General features: G+C 37.2%; 1 protein-coding gene across 7 annotated transcripts in view; it reads right to left on the bottom strand.

Annotated features, from left to right (window-relative positions):
- The window catches only part of AP2B1 (adaptor related protein complex 2 subunit beta 1), a 120,607-nt gene that overhangs the window by 88,038 nt on the left and 8,250 nt on the right, over window positions 1–24,319 (bottom strand). For all 7 annotated transcript variants that reach the window (XM_067021584.1, XM_067021588.1, XM_059048622.2 and 4 more), the window contains 4 exons: window positions 21,471–21,530; window positions 17,266–17,371; window positions 14,108–14,243; window positions 12,166–12,411 (listed from right to left, as the gene is read on the bottom strand). In XM_067021584.1, coding sequence (XP_066877685.1) covers window positions 12,166–12,411; window positions 14,108–14,243; window positions 17,266–17,371; window positions 21,471–21,507 — 525 coding nt within the window. In that variant the 5' untranslated portion in view covers window positions 21,508–21,530. The remainder of the gene's footprint in view (window positions 1–12,165; window positions 12,412–14,107; window positions 14,244–17,265; window positions 17,372–21,470; window positions 21,531–24,319) is intronic.

Below are 24,319 nucleotides of genomic sequence, written 5' to 3'. Positions count from 1 at the left end.
CTGTACAAATGAATTTAAAACCACATTTTGCAGTGAGGCTCTCAGCTGTCATTAAATATTAGCACAGTAAGGCTATATATAAATATTCTGTAAGGATAAATGAGATGCAATAGGTAGCAGCTTCATTAATTATGTATACTGAAAAGATTCTCAAAAATGTCAACTCATTTTTAGTTCTTACTAAAGTCCCTGTTAAAAGCTTGAGAAACTAAGAGTTGTATGATTATCCTTTTGCTAGCAAGAGAAGAAACATAATGGTTACAGTTTAGCTATTGATTTTAATATCCACAGCACTTGGGTACTCTGCAGATTATCCCAGTATATGATTTTACCTAGAAGATAAATTCTAGAGAATATGATTTTTTAAATCAAATAATACATTTATGACAGTATCCATTAACTAAGATAATGATGCCACAAATGGAATCACCTTCAGTTATAATTTAGTGATCAGGACAAAAAATTCCAAGATGAAAAAAAAATCAAAGGTTCACTTGGTATGATTAGGGATATAATATTTTATTGTTATTAAGACAAATCGAGAAGGATTATCTAGTCCACCTATCACATGGTAGCATGCATGAGGTTCTTTCCTGACTTAATTTTTGTTTGCCAACCACACCATCAAGCATGGCCTTTAGTAAAAATTAAAAAGCATGAAAAGTGAAACAATAATCTCCATCATCTCAGTGCTTTACATGCAGGGAAAAGATACTGTGTTTCCCCTGTATAATACGCTTAATACACCGGATTACAGGATAAAGGATCAAAATGTCACACTGGAAGAACAAATGCCTGTTTTCCTCTCTTGCTGCCAACACATGCCCAGTCTTGGTTACCAGTTCATCCAAAACAAATGTCCTGTCACAACTTACCATTTCTGCCAGTCACATTTTTTTAATGTTAAAAAAAATTAAATATAAGGTCTGTTAACAGGAAATGCTGAACAGAATGAACAATTAGAATTCCTCTGCTAACATCACAGGTAATTGGAAATTAAACCAAGTATATAATGCAGCTAATGAAGTATATGTTCTGGTGGTAAAACAGGCAATTTTCACTTATTATCACATTAAAACAAGAAAAGAAACAGGGAAAAGTAAATCTAATTAAAAGATCCAGAGAGATCAGATTATATGATTATGTTTAGAAAGGTCTGCATGCGGAAAAAAGATCACTGCCAAATGGTCACTGAGCCAATGACTGACCAGAGGAGATGCCCCCCCAATAACAAAACTCTACTGCTATTCCTCTAAAATTCCTTCTATTCTACCTTTCCACTTTCATCTCCTAATCTTCCCATTCATACTGGTAAGTTTTCAGAAATATACTGAGGTGGGCCCATAAAGAGCTGCTTAGAGTTCTCCTGGTCAGTAAGCCATGCTTCTCTCACTCTAATGGAAACTTAAAATGAGCATCGAATCTCAAGCAGGCAAAGACTGACTTCAAGACAGCAGCTAGGTAGCTGGGGTATACAAGACAACTCACCTGTCTCTGTGTTTCTTTGGAATTTTGTATAGAATGTAGTACATACATTATCTGTCTTTAAAAATAAACTTTAAAAATAATGGACTGAAACATGATTTACTTCCTCTTCCCAGAGAGCCTTCTCCAAACAATAATTCATTATCAAAAGAAAAAATCTGACTCTTGCAGTAACTGCCCTGGTTTACTAGTGTATTAAAGCAAAGGTTATGTCTCTTTCTCTTGTACCATCACTTTGAACCTGAACTAAGACTAACACGCATAACATTTTCCCCCCTAGAAAACTGGCAGTTCTTTTAGGAAACACTGCCATGAAGAGAACAATGGCCTTTTAATTATAATCTCAGAAAAACTGGAGTTCCCAAGAAATAAAGGGGTTTCTAAAGGAAGCTTTGCTTTAAAAATGGATTTATAAATAGGGTTTAAGTGAGTTTTCTCAGCACATTGGTTAATTTACAAAAAGCTGGCATCTAGGCTACAAAGGAACATTATCCCATAGCATCAAAAAATTTTTTTTAAATTCATCTTGCCTCCCAATTATGGTAAATTCTGTTCTTTGGGAGACTGCAACGAAACATTCCTCCTCCCCACCCCACCCCCACCCCCTGTAGACCTAATATAATATGTATACTTTACAGATACAGATATTAAACACAAACATATACATACATACAAAAGTATGCACGCACATGCATGTGTGTGTGTATAAAATCACACTACTAGACAAATTTTTCTCTGCCCTAACTACAGACTTCCCTTCAATTTGACAGTTCATTGTGGACCCTTGGAGTCTGCTGAAATTTTTTTAACATAAGCAATTTGTGTTTTTTTGTTTTTTGTTTTTTTCTGGTACGTGGGCCTCTCACTGCTGCGGCCTCTCCCGTTGCGGAGCACAGGCTCCAGACGCGCAGGCTCAGCGGCCACGGCTCACGGGCCCAGCCACTCCGTGGCATGTGGGATCTTCCCGGACCGGGGCACGAACCCTTGTGCCCTGCATCGGCAGGCGGACTCTCAACCACTTCACCACCAGGGAAGCCCCGCAATTTGTGTTTTGACTTACTTTATACTATACCTAATAGAATTGGACAAAGAGATAACAGACAATAATAGCTAAAACTTACTGAACACTTACTATGCCATTTACCTTCCCAGCAACTCTAAGGTAGTTATCAAAATCCACCTATTACAGATAAGGAAATAGGCTTTAAAAATGAATTTATAAATGGGATTAGAGAAATTCAGTGACTTGCTTAGCCAACAAAGCTGGAAAGGGAAAATGCTTGAATACAAACTCAAGGCCTGTATCTGATTCTAGCGTCTGCTAATCACTCTGCCGGCTGCATTTATAAAAGTTCCAAGAGCTGTGAACTTCAAATGGGGGAAAGGGAAAGAAAAATCGTAGCTGGGGAGAATAATATAATCAAAACATTATTTCCAGGCAGATTTATACAAGAAGAAAAATGTATTCTCCTACTTTATATATTTCAGAGATAATCACATCCTAGCAGCACTTCAAAGAGGCAAGATTTACTATCCAGCTATAAAATCTGATTTATAAGCTACCCCTATCTCATATGCAGCAATTCTGAGGACATAAATTTGACATTACTTTTTTTATTTTTATTTTTTGGCTGCGCCCTGCGGCTTGAGGGATCTTCCCTGCAACTGGAGTCTTAACCACTGGACCACCAGGGAAGTCCCAGACATCATTTTTTTTTTTTTTTAAAGGAGCAACCTGGAGCGGTGGGTATGACTAAAATAAAAATGATTCTGCAAAAAAAGAATTCTAGAAGGAAATCTGATATACATTGGGAGTGGAGTATCACAGACAGAAGCTCCTTTAGGAGAAATCTATCACACATTTCCCTGTCCCTCTGAATGATCTCTCTAATTTCATTCATTTTCATAGCCTCAGAACCCAAGAAAGATAGCACTTCCCAATATAGTGACTTCCTCCTATTAACTATATTTAGAAGACTTTCATTTCTAGCAATGACCTTCAAGGTCACACATCCTGAACAAACACTTCAATTTTCCCGCTCAATTTACAATCCTTTTGGCTGCTGCCCCTGAAGACTTGAATAAATTGAATGCAGTAGAATAACCGACCAAAACTATTATAATGAAAAATAACGGTGATTTGCATACGTTTATCCTATTGAAAATCAGCAACAGTTCAGAATCTCACTTTCTTCTTTATGGAGTTGCCTCAAATAACATGTTAAAGCACAGGGCATTTATTCTAAGCATGTTTCAATCATTATTGTCTCCTTAAGAACACAATGACTGGACTTCCCTGGTGGCACAGTGGTTAAGAATCTGCCTGCCAATGCAGGAGACACGGGTTCGATCCCTGGTTCGGGAAGATCCCACATGCCGTGGAGCAACTAAGCCCGTGCACCACAACTACTGAGTCTGCGCTCTAGAGCCCTTGAACCACAACTACTGAGCCCGTGTGCTGCAACTACTGAAGCCCACGCACTGCAACTACTGAGCCCACATGCCACAACTACTGAAGCCCACGTGCCTAGAGCCCATGCTCCGCAACAAGAGAAGCCACCACAATGAGAAGCCCATGCACCGCAACGAAGAGTAGCCCCTGCTTGCCGCATCTAGAGAAAGCCAGCGTGCAGCAACGAAGACCTAACACAGCCAATATAAATAAATAAATAAAAATTTTAAAATGCATTATTTAAAAAAAAGAATACAATGACTATATGGTACCAGTTAATTTTACAGTCATGCTTTAATCCAAGACACTGTCCAGACTGCCAACTAATAATATGCTGACTACATATGACATTCTGTAATGTTCCATTTTTTTCACCATCTTCTTTCCCAGAATGAGGAAGCTAAGTGAACACATCTACCTAGTGGAGTCAACACATCCCATTACAGCAAGAAAGTCTGAGTATCTGAAAACAAATAAGATTTTAAAATTAGACTCAATAAAACTCATTACTTACTGAAGGGGCTTACATAAGTAGCTTAAGATGTGTTTCAATGAAATACAAATATTCACAAAGCTAAAACACTACAAATAAATATCTACAAATGGACAAAAGGCACTCCTAAGAAGCCAAGAGTTACTTGGCCCACCAGCCCTAAAATCACACAAAAGCATGCTGCAACATGAACAAAACTAAAAATTTATTATCACACCATTTATCTCCCTTTTGAGAGTAAGTAATCCCCTGCCAAATTAGAGCCTTGAGATCATTTTAAAAGGGACACTAAGAAATGAATAAACCGGGATCTTTCGGTACACTACTGAATTACTATGTACAACAGATCCAGTTTTCAGGAAGCTGCCGACAAAAACTGCTTTAGGCATATCCTTGAACAATTATCTTTTAAAAGTAATCCTGCCATGATGTGTTAAATAATACTGTAAATAGATTCAGCTTCATTTGTAGATAAGCTGCCCTCAGAATCACCCTAAAAAATAATGTCTGGCTTTAAATAATGTATACAAAAGAATTAAATATCTTTGGGACTTCCCTGGTGATGCAGTGGTTAAGAATCCGCCTCCCAATGCAGGGGACACGGGTTTGACCTCTGGTCCGGGAAGGTCCCACATGCCGTGGAGCAACTAAGCCCGTGTGCCACAACTACTGAGCCTATGCTCTAGAGCCTGCGTGCCATAACTACTGAAACCCGCGAGCCCACAGCCGGTGCTCTGCAACGAGAAGCCAATGCAATGAGAAACCTGCACACCGTAAGGAAGAGTAGCCCCCACTCACCGCAACTAGAGAAAGCCTGCACACAGCAACGAAGACACAACACAGTGAAAAATAAATAAATAAAATAAAATTATTAAAAATAAAATCAGCTTTACTAAAAAACAGAATTAAATACCTTTAAAAAATAAATTGCCGTTGAAATATTAACCCTTCTAAAATCATTAATAACCAGCACCATGATCACTATACAATAAAGAAACGTTTGTTATTATTAAGGGCTTACTCTATACCAGGTTCACTATTAAGTGCTTTGCAAGCCCTCTTTTATTTCTTACAATGATCCAATGATAGAGGCACTGTTTATCTCCATTTTGTAGACGAGGATACTGAGATGTTTAGGGAGACCACCAAGCTAAGAATGCCAGACTAGGATACAAATCCAAGTCTGGTTGGTTTCAGAGCCTGAGTTTTAACCCCCATGTGTTAGTACTGGAGCGAAAAAAAAAAGGAAAAATTTCACAGTTACAAAGCACTTTTCTGTTTTTGAGATACTTTCATAAAGAGTGAGTCAACTCTTTATAAGAGGAAGTGATTAAATGCAATTTGGTATGCTGGATTGAATCCTGGAATAGCAAAAGGATATTTGTGTTGAAACAGGTGAAATAAAGTCTGTACTTCAGTTTATAGTTATGTACCAATGCCTATTTCTTAGTTTTGACAAAGGTACCATGGTTATGTAAGATGCTGACATTAAGTAAAACTGTGTGAAGACAGGTATATGAGAACTTTCTGTACGGTCTTTGCAATTTTTCTCTAAATCTAAAAACCCGCCCCCAAAATGAGATTAAAAAAAAAAAAAAAACCTAAGTTAGAAATAACTGATAAAATGAAAACTGATGATTAAAATTCCTAAGGTGAGAATACACATAAAAAGATCTCCATAAAGTTTATCATAAAGGAAAACAAAAATTGTTTCCTTCCTCTGCAAGAATTTAAAGACCGAAAAGCACTGAGATGGGCACTTGCCCTTATAACGGAGCAGCCTCCAATGATTCCACTTACTCAACACTCCGATCCTGCAGAAATTACCAGCAACTCATCTTTTAGTACCAAATACAACATTACTTACTTGGGGCATCCAGACACCGACTGAGTGAACATGTTACCTCCTACATCATTCTTGCCCAGTGCCTACCACATACTGACACTCTCACACATGCCTAAAACTCTACCAGCTCTGGTACTCCTTTATGGACACTGGCCATGAAGAGCATTACGCATTTCTAATTTCGCTTCTGTATAATATTTTAATTTTATAACTCTTCTCCTATTTATTGATATATGTTTAGGGATAACAATTCATATAATTAAAGTACTATATTAAATGAGGTCATTAACAGATGATTTCACATTGCCCACGAGGACAACAAACATATTCTGACAAAAACCCTTCTCAAATTTACAAAGTGATCTAGAGAGACTTCAGTTTTTCAACATTTATCATCTCAGACTGACAGCAAGCCACCACAAACCTTCCAAAGCCTAAAGAGAAATTACAATAATCAGAAAGTACGTCACGTTCGATCTGTTTCTCAAGAATAGCTGTCATTTATTAAGCATTTACTATATGTCAGGCATTATTTAAATTTTTTAAACAAATAAGTCTTTCATGTTGTTGTAGGGGGCTCCCTGTGCACTGCAGGATGTTTAAAGTATCTTTGAACTCTACCTACTAGATGCCAGTAGCAACCTTCCCATCAGTTGTGACAACCAAAAGTGTTTCCTGACAATGCCAACTGTCCCCTGGGAAGCAAAATCACCCCCAGTTGAGAACCACTGTCATAATCTCATGTGGCTTCTACATGCTGGCTAGCACACAGTTAAAATACATACTTTTTCTGAGAAAAAAAATGTTATTTTTCATAAAACAGCTTTCCAAATAAGTTCATATTAAAAGAAGCTGGCAGTTTAACTAGAACCATTGCTAAAGGCCATACAGGGCCAAGTTCTGAGAGCATGCTGCTTGGGCAGAAAAACCCTCAACAAACGAAAATATGTTTCTGGGGGTTTTTTTGTTTTGTTTTTTTAACTAATTCAGTAGTCTGTGATTTGGCAGAGAGGACAGAGCAATGGAAGAAGGGCATTCCCAGGGGCAGTTCTCAGAGTGATGGTAGAACTGAGAAGGCTTAGAAGACAAGATCAAAGGGGCTAAGGCGCTGAGCCAAAGGATTTAGGAGACCTGAGCTCACAAACAAAAAGCAAAGTGCATGTGATGGGGCTGACAAGAGAGTCTCTAGAGTGGCAGATTCTGCTGTAAACATTAACTGAAGTTGGAATACCTCAAAACGCCTCTAAGAGAGAAAAGAAAAACTGCAGTAAGGAGGGAAAATCCTAATGCATGGGCAAAAACTAGAGAATTATCACTATCACCCAAAAGTGTATCTTTCTTGCAAATATCAATTTAGTGAGACAGAATTTTCAAAACTCTGATTATTTGTGAAGAAATCATAGGAGCTATTTTCCTCTCATGCCAAAGTGCTTCCTCATTCTGAATACGCTTACTTTCAAAATAATGGACTAATAAATCTGCGTCTGGAAATAAGTTTAGCTTTAATTCCCTCAGAAAGATTTTACCATATGAACCTGTATAGCTATCAAAGGGATCAGAACCCTTTAAATTAATATTGTAGCAATAATGTTAACCTTTGCCTAATGTCTACTTCATAATCACAGCAGCAGCAGCCATCATCTCATGAACTCTCATGAGCCAGGCACTTTCACAGATGCTTTTCATGCAAGAGCTCAATTAATACTCCTAACTACTCTCTAAGATGGTACCTCTCACTCTACAGAAGAGGAAACAGACTCAGGGAGGTTAACCTAGGACTTAACAGTGAGAATTTTTTTACTTCAAACTATCTTTTCTCTTTCAAATAGTATTTCACTGAAAGTCAGCTTTAACTAAATTATAAAATGGTAAAAACAACTGCAGGAAAATGAGGTGTGTGAGATTCCCCCATAAAAGACAGGAAATGAAAATATAATAAAGTCCTATTACTTGTAGCAAGGCATACTACCAGGAATCAACCTGAAGGTCAACATAACCCCAATAGTAGTCAGATTTTTATCAACATGTTACCCTCCAATTTCAAAGTAATTTCTCCAGATGTTCTGGTGCTTTCACATCTAGGATGCCCTTCTGAAGTGAGCTACAAGAAATCTACTAAGGCAGAACACCCTAGAAGCATTAATTCCTTTTGCAAGAGGTTCTAATATTTGCTGGTACAGTGCTGCCACCATGTGGAGCAACTTCTGAAAAAGTGGAACAAAATTCCCCCTCAAGAACAGTAAAATAGGACTCATACCCATCATCAGCTTAAGAGGATTTGGAGGATTTCCACAGTAAAACAGTTCTCAGATAATTAATGCCTTTATCCGTTGAAAATTTTAACCATTTTGAGAAAACGAAACAGTTCTAAACATGTTGTGTGTGTGTGTGTGTGTATATATATATATATATATATATATATATATATATATATATATACACACACACTCATGAAGGCAGTGACCAGTAATGGGTATTGGGACTCAAACCTAGGTTAGAATCCTGGCTACATTACCACTAGCTATATGAGTTGGGGATTATTCTTTAGCCTCTTCGAGTATACACCGCTTGATCTCTAACATGGAATAACTTCTTTTTTTTTTTTAAGGTAAGAAGTGTATTTATTTAAGGAGAAACACACTCCACAGAGTGTGGGCCATCTCAGAAGGTGAGAAAGGCCTAGAATAACTTCTAATTCAGAATAACCTCTAGTTGAGAAGATATGAGGACTATAAAAAACACCGTGGGCTTCCCTGGTGGCACAGTGGTTGAGAATCGCCTGCCGATGCAGGGGACACAGGTTCGTGCCCCAGTCCGGGAAGATCCCACATGCCGCGGAGCGGCTGGGCCCGTGAGCCATGACTGATGAGCCTGCGCGTCCGGAGCCTGTGCTCCCCAACGAGAGGCCACAACAGTGAGAGGCCCATGTACCGCCAAAAAAAAAAAAAAAAAAAAAAACACGATACAATAAAACATAAGGCAATCCTGAAACAGTTTCTCACAAACCTACCAAGTAACCTTAAATTTTCTCTAAAAGTTTTCTCAAAAATACTTAAGAGGGCTTCGCTGGTGGCGCAGTGGTTGAGAGTTCGCCTGCCAATTCAGGGGACACAGGTTCGTGCCCCGGTCCGAGAAGATCCCACATGCTGCAGAGTGGCTAGGCCCGCGAGCCATGGCCGCTGAGCCTGTGCGTCCAGAGCCTGTGCTCCGCAATGGGAGAGGCCACAACAGTGAGAGGCCCGCATACCGCAATTAAAAAAAAAAAAAAAAACTTAAGAAAATCTCCCCAAGTCACCTCCTGATTTGTATAAAAACAGGTTAAGAATTATTAAAAGCATTATAGTTTACTATAATATCATGATACATTAAATTCAAGTAGAGACCCATTCATGTGCGGCCTCTTTAAATTACCTATATATAGACAGGGGATAGGGGAAGAAAACAGGTAAAACAAACTGGCATATATTAATAATTATTGAATCTGGCGATGGTAACTGAGTTCATTTTATTTATTCATTTAGTCACTCTAATTTTGAATACGTTTGAAAATTCCCATATTGAAAAGCATAAATAAATGGCATACATATACTACTTGAGTACTATGGACTGGACAAAAGCCAACCCTTCTACTACAATGAAAACCTGGAATAAATCAGCCAAATTAGCCTTGTTCCAGAACTGTTCCATCCTCTCAAATGATTTGGATAAAGATCTCTAAGTGCTATGGGGGTACCAAAAAAAAAGCCTTTACTAAATGGTTAGTCCTTTACCCTTGATGATCTAATATTACATGTTCTGCTTTGAAAAATTTACATTAGTGTAAAGATGTCTTTTTCTCCCTGAACTGGAATTGCCTATATGCGCTAGAACTCATTTTTACCTCACTCCACTCCACATTCATAGCCCCACTGAATATTTTAAAAGTTTCCACAGGGTACATGATATTCTGCTCATCTGGATGCCCAAAACTTGGAGAGCAAAGCCCAAACACTTTCAATCTTCTCATCTGTCCTCAGGTAGAAAATTTCAAGAACATTTGCTCAAAATAACAAAGTGAATCAAAAGCAATGTCAAAAATACAACTTAGTACCAGCTAAACATTCTAAAAACAGATACTACTGCTTTATAAATTTATTTCTTTATGGAATTATTAAAAAGATGACACACAGGGCGGCTTGAGTGAAAAACGCAGGGTTGAATCTTCTAATGACGGTGGTGATTATACCCTGTAAAGTCACGGTTTAAGCATATACACCCACATCACTTTTATGCCTAGAAGGTGGCTAAAAGATTCCTGATAGTAGTTAGAACAACGTATCTTTTTAAAAATGTGGCTTACTTCATTTTTGACCTTGATACTAAGTTTGAAAAATAAATAGAAGCCAAGGTTACCCAAAGAGTAAGATGAACCAAATGAAGTATCAAAGCAGAGATCTGAGCAGGTAATTTGCAATTGAGACACATCTATTTCACAGCAAATCCAACTCTCTCTTTCAAAAAGTTCAACAGTGAAATATTCAGAGGTTATCCACTGATTAGCTCAACGTTATTCACCTCCACATAAAGAATGCCTTAGGCAAAAGAAAGAAGAGAAAATTCCTCCATCTTCTCAGTAATTATACTTAATGACCAATCACTCAATTCAAACGAACTTCAGTTACTGGCAGAGCCAATGTACAACTTTGAGACTTACTCTCCTTCATTATATAGGCAAAATTAAAAACGTCAATAGGGGAGGGCTTCCCTGGTGGCGCAGTGGTTGAGAGTCTGCATGCCAATGCAGGGGACACGAGTTCGTGCCCCGGTCCGGGAAGATCCCACATGCAGCAGAGCGGCTGGGCCCGTGAGCCATGGCCGCTGAGCCTGTACGTCCGGAGCCTGTGCTCCGCAACGGGAGAGACCACGGCAGTGAGAGGCCCGCGTACCGCAAAAAAAAAAAAAAAAAGTAAAGAAGATGTAGGGTCTGTGTGTATACACACACACACACACACACACACACAAAATGGAATATTAGCCATAAAAAAGAAAAATATTGCCATCTGCAGTAACATGGATGGACCCGGAGAATATAATACTAAGTGAAGTAAGTCAGACAGAGAGAGACAAGTATTATATCACTTACATGTGGAATCAAAAAAATAATACAAATGAATCTGTATATGAAACAGAAACAGACTCACAGACATAGAAAACAAACCTACGGTTACCAAAGGGGAAAGGGGGGGATAAATTAGGAGGCTGGGATTAACATATACACACTACTATATATAAGAGAGATAACCAACAAGGACCTACTGTAGAGCACAGAGAACTACACCTAATATTTTATAATAACCTATAAGGAAAAAGAATCTGAAAAAGTGTGTGTGTGTGTGTATATATGTATATATATGTGTGTATATATATATGAATCGCTGTGCTAACACAATACTGTAAATCAACTATACTTCAATTAAAAAAAATTTTTAATAAAAAATAAAAATGTTAACCTAGAAAAATTAAAAAATAAAACAGAAAAGCAACAGGATTTACTGTATAATGCGGGGACAATATTCAATATCTTGTAATAATCTGTAATGGAAAATAGTCTGAATATACACATATATAAAAAACAGAATCACTTTGCTGTACATGTGAAACTAACACAATATTGTAAATCAACTATACTTCAATTTAAAAAAAAAAAAGAACACCCTCGTATTTTAGTACTTGGTTTTCAGCTCAGAAACATGTAGGGTGCAAGACAGACAATCTGTGGGACACACAGAAGTCATGCTTCACACAGCTAACCTATGGCTCAATGTCCCAAAGATAAAATTTATTTTAAACATGCTTTTTAAAGGGACCCATTTTAAATACTGCTCTCTTATAAATGCAGAAACATATTACCATTGGATTTGAATCTGCTATGAGATCCCGCAGAGAGTCCAGAAATCCCTGATCTTCCACCATTTGGGCATTGATGTCATGGAGTTTTGCCACACAGACTGCTGCTGTTTTCCGAACATAGGGATCTTCATCCTTTAAGCACTTGCGGAGGGGCTCACAGAGATATTCTGTAATCTTGTCCACCCGGATGCACCCCATGGTTCTGACTGCCAAGGCCCGAATCAGAGGATTGGGATCTTCACAGTCCTATAAACAACAATCATTGACAACTACAGGTGTACATAAACCAGAAAACTAAACAGTCTGGTTTATATAAGCAACAAAAGAATATTTAATTAATGTAGGCTTCCAGTTTCATTCTACATCAGAACCCACATGTCCCATACGATTCCTTTCCTAAGTACAATAGTTGCCTATTTAAGAGTTTAGGCTAGGAATTCATTTAACTGCTTTACATACACAATGAAGAATGCCCTGTAGGATACATTCCAGAGCTGGGCAGAAGCTTAGATAGCTGGTGTTACCATCCCCATGGCCATTGTTGGACCTGCACTAAAAGCAGAAAAGGGTTTTGGGCTTGTATTCTGGTACAGGAAAAAATCAGAAATTGGAAAGATATGTCCCACTCCACAAATATTAAGTAGTGAGAAAAGAGGGCTGGATATCTGGGGCCTACAGCCAAAAAAGCAAAGGAGAATCTAGAAGCTGGTTTGGGCCCAACGTTAAGTTCCTTGCGCGAAGCAGCAGAGAGGGCCCTCTGAAATCCTGATTAACAAGCATTCTTTCCTAGCAAGTGCCTCCACATACAGTACAAATAGAGCATTTACCAAGAAGGAACACCCCTTAAATTGCCCTATATTAAAAAATTTCGTTAAACATTATAAACCTATGCACATGCTAACTTCCAAAAAATGTAAACTAAATTCTTTCCAATGATATCATCCATCTATGAATCACCAGACAGAATGAAATGTTATAATGATTCTGTACATTGTAGCTAAACACAGAAAAAGAACAAAAATTCCATGAGAAGGAAGAAAGCATGTTTATTTTCCAAAACAATTTAATAGAAGCTAATTTTAGAAATGCTGTCTGATTTTTGCTTTTAATGTAGACTGAATTCCAGGCAGAAGAAAAAGAAGTAAACAAAACAAAACAAAACAAAAACCTTAATAAGAACAACCTTATTACCGTGTTCATCAAATCTAATGATAGGAGAACTCTGACTGGATATCCAATAATATTAAGGACTTTCTTTAATGACCAGCTGATTAAATGATTTTTTCATTCTTAAGATGTTTGGGATTTGCTTTAAAATCATCCAGTAGGAGAGGAGGTGGGGGTCAGGAAAGCATGTATGGAGAGTTTAAGTTAAACAAGACTGGCCACAGGTTGATAAGTACTGAAACTACAAGGTAGATATTTAGGAATTTATAATACTATTCCCTCAACCTGAATATGTTTGAAAATTTCCACAATAACAAAAAAGTTAATCAACTATTTTAAGACCTATTCAATAAAACAAAATTAAAAGGTAGCTCCTGTAGTTTCCACTACTTTTGAACCATAAGCATAATTTCTACAAAGATAAAATAGGTAAAGCCCCAGGTTACTGACACTACAATGATATGCCCAACCTTTGTCAGCCTTGGAAGATAAAACAGTGAGGTTTCACCTGGCTTTCTTCTCCCACCTGGCAAGGACGCACCAAGCCCAGCTGACAGAAGGCTCACCATATGGTCTGAACTGGATGACAAACTCTGGCATACAGAATGCTTAAATCAGGAATATTCCTACTCAATGGCCAATACTTCTCTACAGGCCCTCTTCTGGAACAGAGGTTGCTTATTTGCAATGCAGACACTAACCATATCAAGAGACACTTCTGAAAAGGTTTTCTGTGGTAAAAGAGGCTGTTCTTGAGTCCCTGGGAAAAAGTTACCTTCACAAAGCTGTTGACAGCCATGATGGCCATGTCTGGCTGACTTTTGGCATAGTTCATCAAGTAGAGATACACGAGCTTCTTTAGTTCCAGGTTGTCAGTCTGCATACAATTCACTACATCTGGAAAGAGAGAGCTGAGAAAAGAGGAAGGGAAAGTGAACAGATGTTGGTGCCAGGCTGCTGGACAGAACACAAAGAAACAGACTTAACTGAAAAAGTGATTTGATGTGAGGACAAATGTCCACTAGTGATAATACTTACCACAGAAATGAATTACTAAAGAATTTATAATAATGGTCCCAAGATGTCTAAAAATAGATTTTTTAAAAACTTTTTACTACGAAAATTTTCAGAGACAGTTCAGTGAACCCATGTATCCATCACCCAGCTGCAAACAAATATTGATATATACCCGATCTTGTTTCATACACAATCTCAACCCACTCGTCTTCCCCCAGTCCCTACCCCATCGAGTTGCTCTAAACAATTTCTAAACAAATCCTGGACATACATTTCATATATAATATTTTAGTGTATATCTTTACAAACTTTTTTAAAAAAATCACTGTCACACACAAAAAATTAACTGTAATTTTTCGTATCAATTCTTTGCAGTTCAAAGCACTAGTTATGCTTTTTAATGCACATATTCTTCCATCCCTGACCAGTGGGAACTTATTTGGTTAGTTTCCTTATTAAAACAGTTCTCAGATAATTAGGGCCTTTGTTCAAAATTTTAACAATTTTCAGAAAATGAAACAGTTCTAAACGTGTGTGCCACGTACACATTTAAATTCTATTGTATATATACACCCATGAAAGAAGTGACCAGTAACAGGTATCGGGACTCAGACCCTAGGTTAGAATCCTGGCTACATTACCACTAGCTGTATGACTTTGGGATTATTCTTTAGCCTCTCCAAGTATACACTGCTTGATCTCTAACATGGAATAACTTCTAATTCAGAATAACCTCTAGTTCAGAAGATATGAGGACTCTAAAAAACACTGTAAGTAAAAGCATCTGTCACTGTGCCTGACATAGAATGCAGTTAAATTTAAATTTCCCTTTTCTTAATGACATTAGGAAGATCATCATTAGCCTCAGGACCTTCTCAGATGTTTGAGTTACTACACCTTACATCCACCACTAGATGCTGGAATTTACTTGGCATTCTTGCACTCATCCACTTCTTATCAGCAGCATTTGACCGAACTAATAAAAGGAAAATCAATGCATTTCATATTAAAATAAAAATTTTAAAGTAAAAAATCTACCTATTTTACTTATTTTTTTAAATTAAGATGACATTGTTTTAATTTTTTCCAATATCTTTTTTTTTTTTTTGCGGTACGCAGGCCTCTCACTGTTGTGGCCTCTCCCGTTGCGGAGCACAGGCTCCGGACGTGCAGGCTCAGCGGCCATGGCTCATGGGCCCAGCCGCTCCGCGGCATGTGGGATCCTCCCAGACCGGGGCACGAACCCATGTCCCCTGCATCGGCAGGCAGACTCCCAACCACTGCGCCACCAGGGAAGCCCTTTGCCAATATCCTTAATGTCTACTTTAAACAAAAACAGCTGGATTCTCACACGTGCTCCTGCACTCAACCTGTTGTAGAAATGTTGTTTAGCTGAAGTGTAAGAAGAAAATCCATCTTCATACATGTATATAAATTGGAAAATGGAGGAGTATTTTAATAGCTTTTTCATATAACTGGATGTTCTTTGATACATTAAAGCTAGACAAATGGTTGTTTTTCTTTTTCTTTTGTTTTTAGTCCACAAATGGTAGTTTCTTAAAAGTTAGGTACAATATGGAATCTGAAACCACATCGATAAACTTTCTGTACTTGGTTGCATTAAAATCCATTCATTTATCACTTATTTTGAATGGATATTTTACCCATGCATAATTTTGAGATGTATGGACTGGTCATTTGGAAAATATTGGTTCAATGAGTTATACAGATCTTCTCTATGGTGGCATATTTCATTACACAGCAGCAAATAATCACATTCATTAATTTCACCACCAATCTCAGCAGAAAAATCTCTAAGTACTGGGAAGCTATCAAGCTCACAATGAGAGATACAAGTTTTCCAACACTCTAATTTTTACTTTAAAGTCGAAATTTATCTACTGTCAAATTTTTTCCCTTGAAGTGACAGGTTCACTTTGTTCATTTTTTATAAAATGTCTCCCAAATATTGAAGTCTGATTAACTATAGTTCTGTCTGTCAATCCTTCTTTCACAAAGAAATGGTGTTCCCAAGTCAAAGAATTGTGCAAGGGCTTTTTTTCAAGTCAACCGTCACACTTTGCTATGCAGTAGAAGTACTTTATGCCTAATTCCTATTTCATCACACAGAATATTAAAAAGACCTGAACTCAAGGTTCAAGGCTTACTGAAATAAATTTTTAGTGCTTCATGCAGGACAGTCCTAACTGAAACTGCCCTTTTTTCCTGCAAGTACATGATGGTGAAGAATACAATGACGACTTTTACAGTTTGGCACCACTGCCTTAATTCACACTAAGGCACCAGCCATGCAAATGTCAACGCAGTGAAAAGGGTAAACAACACCTAAGTATTATTACAAGAATAGCTTTGACTTCATGGATTTCACGGAAAGGATCTCAGGAGTCCTCAAGGGCCTGCAGACAATCCTTATTTATTTCCAAATGGTCTTCCTAAATTACAGGAAAAAAGGGAGGGAAAAAAAAAAGGCCCTTTGGATTTTGTTACCACTGATTTTCATCTTGAATTCGGCAATTAAAGGCAGAGTTGTAAAGTTGAGGGCACTGGCTTGAGCCAATTAAAGTACACATGGGCTTCTGCTTCTCAGTATATTTTTATCATCTTCTAAAACTACCTCAGCAACAGATTTGTAACTGTGTCAGCTCTCAGGAGGTTTTATGCTAGATCTGTATGCAAGTGAAATCAAACTCGTTTCACTCTTAAAAAAAAAAAAAAAAAAAAAAAAAAAAAAAAAACTTAGTCACAGAGTTAACATAAAAGCAACTACACTTCCTGATGTTTCCAGTGGGACAAACTCATTCTTATATGTTCTGACTGTAATAGCTTTAAATAAAAAGCAGTAAAAGCCATAAAGTAAGAGTCTAAAATGAGCAAAGCAGAAGAGATTACCCTTACCTAACATCTTTCCCCACAGTCATAGCAGCAATCACTTTCTTCACAGCCTCCTTCCTCTTTTCTTTCTTTTCATTGTTGAGTTCAGCCTTTAATTCAAAGATTTCTCCTAAAAGACAACAAATGGGTGAGGTCCCAGGATCAGAGAACTAGAGCAGAACACTGTACTGTGTAGCAAGTAACACCACAACAGCTGACCAGTGGCAGGGATGCAACTGAAATAAGATTATTTAAAAATTATAGGATAGGTACAGTTCAAATCCCTAGAATATTAACCAAACCATTGATAAGGATGCTATTTTGGGGTTATGGCCATAGAGGAAGGTGTAAGCCAGATCTCAGGAAGCACAGAAGTGGGAAAAAGGAAAGATACCTCATGATATCTCACTACAATGGGGAGAGAACGGCATCTGAGGGATGATCTCCCATCAGAATTTCAAAGTCCTGGGAAAAAAATAAATGTAGGCAGGAAACAGGTTCACAAATCAATGTTTTCAAACCAGAAGAGACTCCTCATTCACCTACTCTCAACTCCACAAAGAACTGAGGCTCAAAGGTCACTAAGTGAGCGAGTGACAGAGCTGGCCTTAGAACTGTTTCTCTGGACTCTTTAATCCAGAGTTTCTCAACGTTGGCTACACACTATTACTCGGGAAGTATCTAGAAATGCCAATGCTCATGCTCCACTCTGGACCAAATAAATCAGAATGTCAAGGAGTAGAACTCCTACGTTCATATTTTTTAAAGTTTCCTCAAGTGATTCTAATGTATAATCAGGGTTGAGAATCACTGCTCTAATTAGTACTTTAAGATGTTAATGGGCTTTAAGGCCCTATTCTGTTCAATCAATCTAAGAACAGAAATAATAATCCTGAAGCTTCAAGAATGGTACAAACCAGAGTCATTTCTAAAGGTACAATCTTAAATGACTGACTGCTCAGGCCCTGCACCGTGAAATGCCAGGACTATCACCACTATTTTAAGGCCCAGGCTCACCTATCTTCAGAAAGCTGGAGCTGAAATAAGAAAAAAGGTTAACAACTCTCAACTGGTTTTAAAAGAAAGAAGAAAATATACTGTAAGACCACGAAAAAGAAGTTGGCTATTGTCACTTCAACTTTCCATCTACAGGATTGCCTCATTTTCTTCCACCTTTATGACTGTTCTTGATGTTCATTTTAACCTCGTTCACCAGTATAGAAATAGTGGGGGCAGCAAAGTAGGTGATCTGCTGAAGCCTCTAAATGGGAAGGATGAACTGGTAAGAAGCACAGAAGTTGAGCACTTAAAAAGCTTGTTACATCAAAATCCATGGCTAACAAAGCAAACAAACTGTTATAAAAATCACCCTTTTACTTGACAGTTGCAAAAATAGCACAGACAGAAAAGTTGGGCCCTTTAAAGAGTCACTCTCCTCTTCTCCAAGTCCTCTGCTGCCAAATCCAGCTCTTAGGGTTCCCATCATTTACTTCTGAACACCGTAAAGGACAAGCAGCATGGTTTCAGAAAATCTGAATTGTGAATAGCAGCAGGAGCTGAAGAATCAAAACAGGATATAACTGAAATTATTCTAACTCCAAGAGTATAAATTTAAAGAATATGCTCCAGTGGCAGTTCTGGTGGGTGTTACAGGAAGTAAAAGGAACACAGTCTATCCATTTTTTAAAATGTGGTATTTACCCAGCCGTGATTTATCTGTAAGTCTCAAATCTTTATAAAAATCCCTGAATTAAAAAAAGATTATCAGGACCCATTATAAGCGAAGGTTTGAAAAATTAGGTGAGTTTTTAAATTACATCTTTCTGTGTTATTATAGAAACATCTTGGTCATCAAAGCACACAAAATGTTAACAGAAGAAATAAATACATTTCAGAATGATAAGAGAATAAGAAAAAAAGCTGAAAATGAGTGACAAGGGGCTAAATGCTTTTGTACGCTATAAGCAGTGGAAACAGCAAGAAGTTGGGCAGAGCCAAGTAGGAGCACAGAGGCAAGGTATCTCATACATACTACAGCTTTATTAAATTCTTATCTTTCCCCCCTCCTTTTCCCCTGAATCAAATCGACCAAGCATTGCTAGCAGCTAGCAACAGTTCTCAATCTCGGCTACACATCAGAAAATTCTGGGGAGCTTTTAAAAAAACCCCACGTCTAGGCCATATCCCAGACCAAAGAAATCAGGATATCTGCAAGGGTAGGATTAGACATCACCTATTGTCTTTTACTTCACTGGGCAATTCCAATGTGCAGGCAAGGCTGAAAGCCATGGACTAGTAGCTAATATAATTAAGCAACTCTCTATGGTGTTTTCTGTATTATAATAGAAGTTTACCCTTAAATAACTCCAAATGACAGAAATATGCTTGTGCTTTCTAGAAAATTTTCTGGTGCTCCAGGCCACTATGTGTGCCCTCCCATTTTCTTTTTCTTTTGAAATAATTTTAATCTTAAAGCTGCAAAATTCCCCATCTGCTAACCTTATGCCACATTTGCTTTATCATACTTTTTATATATTTATACATTTTTTTCTGATTCATCGAATAAGTAAACTGTAGACATCATCTCTTTAGCTCTAAATATGTCAGTGTATAATTTCTAAGAACAAGGAATTATGTTACATAACTATAATGATGAAAATCAGGAAACTTAACATTAATATACTGTCATTAATCTATAAACCTTATTCAAAGATCTTGATAAAGTCTTTTATAGTAATTTTACCCCCATCCTCCTTGGGCCAGGATCCAATGCAGGATCATGTATTACATTTACTGTCATGTCTCTTTACTCTCCTTTAATCTGAAACAGCTGGTCAGCCTTTGTCTTTCATGATAATGACATTTTTAAAAAGTACAGGCCAGTCATTTTATAGAACACCCTCAGCTGTCATGGTGTTCCCTCATGAGTATACTGAGATTATGCCTTTTGGCAGCCATAATTCAGAAATGATGGTATGAAATCATCATGTGTGGAAGGATAAGAAAATATCAAATTTCCATGCATTGTTTTGCATAATCATTTTTTGTTAAAAATTTTAAAAATCATATGTATTAATACATGCATAGAAAAGATTGAGGATACATACCGAGTTCCCATCAGGAACAGGAATAGGGAGGGAGAGAACTTTCATTTTTACTTTTTATTGCTGTATTGCTTTAGTAGTACTCCTTGTAATAAAATGTTTATTTCCAAGTAAAAAATGAAAGAATTTGGTGCAACCACTATGGAAAACAGTATGGAGGTTTCTTAAAAAACTAGTTATCATATGAATCCAACAAACCCACTCTTGGGCATATATCCAGAGAAAATTCTAATTTGAAAAGATACATGGACCCCAATGTTCACGGCAGCACTATTTACAATAGTCAGGACATGGAAGCAACCTAAGTGTCCATCCACAGATGAATGGATAAAGAAGATATGCTTTATATATACTATGGAATATTATTCAGCCATAAAAAAGAATGAAATACTACCATTTTCAGGTACATGGATGGACCCAGAGATTACCATACTAAGTAAGTCAGACAAAAAAAGACAAATATATGGTATCACTTATACATGGAATCTAAAAAATGATACAAATGGACTTATTTACAAAATAGAAACACTCACAGACATAGAAAATAAACGTATGGTTACCAAACAGGAGGGGAGGAAGGGATAAATCAGGACCTTGGGATTAGCAGATACAAACTAGTATATATTAAATAAATGACAAGGTCCTAATGTATAGCACAGGGAACTATATTCAATATCTTGTAATAACCTATAATGGGAACGAATCTGAAAAAGAATATATATATGTATACATATATATATACACACACACAACTGAATTACTTTGCTGTGCACTAGAAACGAACAAAACATTGTAAACCAACTACACTCAATTGTTTTAAAAAAAGAGAAAATAAATGTGCTTCTTCCTTTTACCCTCCTCAGATCTATCAATCTTCAACAAATCAATCTTGGATCTCTTCCTTTCACTAAAACCTTCAAGTCAAAATGATGTGCACCACAGCCATATCTTTAAAAACCAATACTTTAATAATTTACTCAATACACTTTTCTGTAGAATATCCCCAATGAGATGGTCCAAGACATGCATGTCTGAAGAGGTCAGGAGCATTCTACTTGGAACAATCTTACACCACGACTTTTGAAGAATCTTCAAAAAAGGCTGTGATCAGGTTCTCATACTTACCTTTTTTATTGGTTGTGAAGTACTTGGAGTCAGTCATGGCTGTGGATCTTTAATGTGCACCTACAGCAAGAGAAAAGAATTCCTTTATCCAAGTTATTTATGTCCAGCAAGGCATTCAACTAATTTTAAGACCATTTACATACAAGAATTTCTGCATTCAGAAAGTATCTTCACCCTTACCACCATCACTGGTGATCCAAAGGGATGCAAGGATAATTAAGAATGTAATCCTTGACTCAAAAGCTAATTGGAACAAAATCCAAAGGCCTAATGGAATAGAGTGATAATCTGAACCTATCATAGTTTTATGATTTTATCCACAATTATCTCCTCTGAGCCTCCAAGACCTAAAGCTACATCTTTTTACAAATACATCTTCACTTAGTCACTCCAATATTTAAAATAAGGAAAAGTGTGTTTCAAAAGATCTCCACATTACTTTCCGTTAAAGCAAATCTGATTTACTTCCCTGCCTCAAGATGGAGTCACTCCAAGACATATATCCAAGACACTCCAAGAGAAAAATTTTATCAACCTATTCACTATTACATGCAACTATCAATAAAAGGAATTTCTTTCAGAAAAAAAAGAAAAGCCTAGATTAGTAAGACAATACTCTTTCATGACAAACACCTAGAGAGGTGTTATGCATGGACATTTTTTAAATTATGGTTTTCATGTTTCCAACAACCTACAATTCCCCCGAGTATTCCCCAAAATAAAAAATATCAGTTTACAGTTAAAAACAATGCAAAAAACTGAGATATTTGTTCAGTCACACTGAGTACTAAAAAGAATAAGAACTGGTGTTAAAACCTAAAAGAACATGAATCCCAGCTTCAACTTTAACTTTTCTGTTCCAATTTCCAGAATTAATCCAGTTGACCTAAGGCTCCACTGGTAAAACAAAAACAGCATGGACTGATCACATTTCTCCCCTAATAATGAGACGTTTTCTGATTTGAGAAACTCTAAGATTTTGTCCAATGTACTTGACTTCTTTAAATACATTAAAATTTTCTTTTAATAATATTCCTACTGCACTCAAAAAATGAGTATCTTTTGGGATTTCCCTGGTGGCACAGTGGTTAAGACTCTGCGCTCCCAAAGCAGTTGGCCCAGGTTTGACATCTGGTCTGGGAACTAGATCCCATATGCGTGCCGCAACTAAGAGTTCACATGACACAACTAAGGAGTCAGCGAGCCTCAACTAAGGAGCCCACCTGCCACAACTAAGACCCGACACAACCAAATAAATAAATTTTTTAAAAAATGATTATCTTCTTACTGACCACCATCATTAATAATACTTATCACCAAATTTTGGACAGATGCCCTGGCACCTACTCATTATTTCCTGGTCAAAACAACATGAGTGATAATATATTTGGCAAACTTTAGTGATAATACCTCCACAAACAATGGTAATTATGGATCTGAGAAAAAACACCTAAGCACTCAACAAATCAATGCAATTAAGGAAAAAAGCCAGAAAATCATAAAATAATGAAAAAAGGTTGGCTCAAATTTGTTCTCTAAAATGTACTACTTGGACTATTTAAGGGAAATTAGACTCATTTGTTATCTTTCCAAGGAGCTACTTAATGTTTATAGTACTGATCCCTATACAATAGTGCTTTAGGTTGTACAAGAATTTCACTGAATTTACCTTGTTAAAAGAAGTGAGCTAGAAGTCACACAAATCATTATAGAATACAGAAATTTCTGATTTGACACTATTTGTTATAATTTAAAGTGAGCCTGTAACAGAGGCTTGTCTTATATAGTATTTTCATAATGTCTTTTCTGGCTAAAATTCAAAGAATTATAATCTTTTAATCCATTTAATCATTTAATCCATTCACAATGTAAACTAAATGTGAAGTAGGCAAGCTGAAGAAAGGAGTCCTTCACATAAAAGACCTGGAATAGGGACTTCCCTGGTGGTGCAGTGGTTAAGAATCCGCCTGCCAATGCAGGGGATGTGGGTTTAAGCCCTGGTCCAGGAAGATCCCACATGCCGCAAGTAATTAAGTCCGTGTGCCACAACTACTGAGCCTGCATGCCACAACTACTGAAGCCCACAAGCCTAGAGCCCGTGCTCCGCAACAAGAGAAGCCACCGCAATGAGAAGCCCACATACACCGCAACTAGAGAAAGCCCGCGCACAACAACGAAGACCCAACACAGCCATAAATTAATTTTAAAAAAAAAGACCTGGAATAAATCTGAAGTTATCATCTAAAAATTTATATATATGAAGAGGAAAACCAATATACAGAAATGATTACAGTACTACAGCCTGACAGGAGGGCCATAGTTCAAGGCCATTATGGTCTATCCAGGATGTTGTTACACCACTCTAATCCTTTGGGAACATCAAAACTTAAAACTTGCTTAAGATTTAAAGACAAAAGCTGCTTGGAATTTCTCACTCTTTCTTTGAAAAAGGGCCCCCAAATCGTTCTGTTTTCTAAAGCTCTCATACACATTCACATATATTAAATTTTTAACAGAAAATTTCAGCACAATCTGTTAAACATTAACCTAGTTTTAAATCGTACCTTTATTAGTGACCCACACATTTCATTACTTCCCCTAACAAATTTCATCATTGAGGAATAGATTTCTGTCCTTTTACATTGTGAGCACTAAGTTCTTAACTAGAGAATAATGTACCAGCCCACAAAATTTCAGGGAAGAGGAGAGAATCAAGTACATGATCTTAGACCCTAAATTAAGAACCCCTGCTTTTAAAGAGAAAGGAAAAACATACCACTCTCTTATCTCGCACTGTCCTACACAACAGTAATGAAATATCCCTTACACATATTGGCAGAGCAACATTT

This window comes from Kogia breviceps, chromosome 19 (assembly GCF_026419965.1).
Source record: "Kogia breviceps isolate mKogBre1 chromosome 19, mKogBre1 haplotype 1, whole genome shotgun sequence".
NCBI lineage: Eukaryota > Metazoa > Chordata > Mammalia > Artiodactyla > Physeteridae > Kogia > Kogia breviceps.
The sequence above is the reverse complement of the archived record's forward strand: the minus strand, read 5'-3'. Positions and strand labels throughout refer to the sequence as shown.